This window comes from Cebus imitator, unplaced genomic scaffold, assembly GCF_001604975.1.
Source record: "Cebus imitator isolate Cc_AM_T3 unplaced genomic scaffold, Cebus_imitator-1.0 Scaffold58, whole genome shotgun sequence".
NCBI classification, from domain to species: Eukaryota; Metazoa; Chordata; class Mammalia; order Primates; family Cebidae; genus Cebus; species Cebus imitator.
Window position 1 is genome coordinate 518,910 of NW_016107373.1, and position 1,110 is coordinate 520,019.

At 50.3% G+C, this 1,110-nt stretch overlaps 1 protein-coding gene across 2 annotated transcripts in view; it reads right to left on the reverse strand.

The window, feature by feature from the left end:
* DDB2 (damage specific DNA binding protein 2) overlaps window positions 1–1,110 on the reverse strand; it is a 31,084-nt gene that overhangs the window by 27,540 nt on the left and 2,434 nt on the right. For both annotated transcript variants that reach the window (XM_017529269.2, XM_017529266.2), the window contains exons 2-3: window positions 735–871; window positions 159–350 (exon numbers count right to left, since the gene is read on the reverse strand). In XM_017529269.2, coding sequence (XP_017384758.1) covers window positions 159–350; window positions 735–871 — 329 coding nt within the window. The remainder of the gene's footprint in view (window positions 1–158; window positions 351–734; window positions 872–1,110) is intronic.

Consider the following 1,110-nt stretch of genomic DNA (forward strand, 5'->3'; position numbering starts at 1 on the left):
ACAGAGTTTCACCATGTTGGCCAGGCTAGTCTCAAAACTCCAGAGCTCAGGGGATCCGCCTACCTTGGCCTCCCAAAGTGCTGGGATTACAGGCGTGTGCCACTGCACCCGGCCAACAGACACGTCTTTAGCACTACCTGGCACAGGGAACTGCTCACCCCTTTGATGAAGGTGGGTTTGTCCTTGATGCCAAAATTCCAGAGCAAGATATCTCCCCCTTTGGAACCCACAGCCACGGTGCTGGGGTGAGTCGGGTGCCACGCCAAGGATGTAGCCCTCCTGTCAAAGGGGGCGGCTTTTTGTAATATCCGGTAAGAATCCAGGGTGTGCAAAAAGGACTGCTGGAGCCCCTGTCACAGAAAGAAATGAATTAGGTTGAATTAAAACTCTAGTCCGGGGCAAATGCCAATCTCTGCCTCCTTCATAGATGAGCCCTACAGCCAAGTCCTCCCACCAAAGGAAAGCTAACTGCCTGCCCTGCACATGAAAATATTTGCAATGTACACGAACTAATCATCTTGGAAAGCAAAAGGGGCAGAGTGCATTCCAGCTGGGACCTTTACAACATAAGACTTTCTCACCTGGCTGAGTGCCCAGTAGGCCAGTCACCACAGTCTGGGTGATCGGACCACTCTGACAAGCTGGTGAACCAAGTCATCATCTAACTTGGGAGCATGCGACAGTAAAAATGCACGTACAAATCCTTGAGGGCTTGAGGAAAAAAAATGCCTTACCTGCTGGACAGATGGCCAGGAAGCTCTGCCCAGCTTATGCTGGTGGAGGGTCCTGACGATGCTGCGGCACGGTGGCACGATCTGTGGGCCAGCCAGCCCCGCCCAGAGGCAGTCTGAGTCACATCTTCTGCTAGGACCTGCCAAGCAGAACAGACATATTTTCCTCTCCAGTCTCACGAAAGGTTTTTCTGCTGAAATCCCCAAAGGAAAGCCTTGTTTCATTCAGCATGGCTAATCTCCGTCTTATCACCTCCTAAGGCTTTTCCATGTCTACGTGGTCTCACCCAGCACCAGAAATTTAAAAATGAGTGAGGATTTGGTCTCTTCCCCAAAACACTCCCTCAAACAGTAAGTCTTTTTTTTTTTTTTTTTTTTT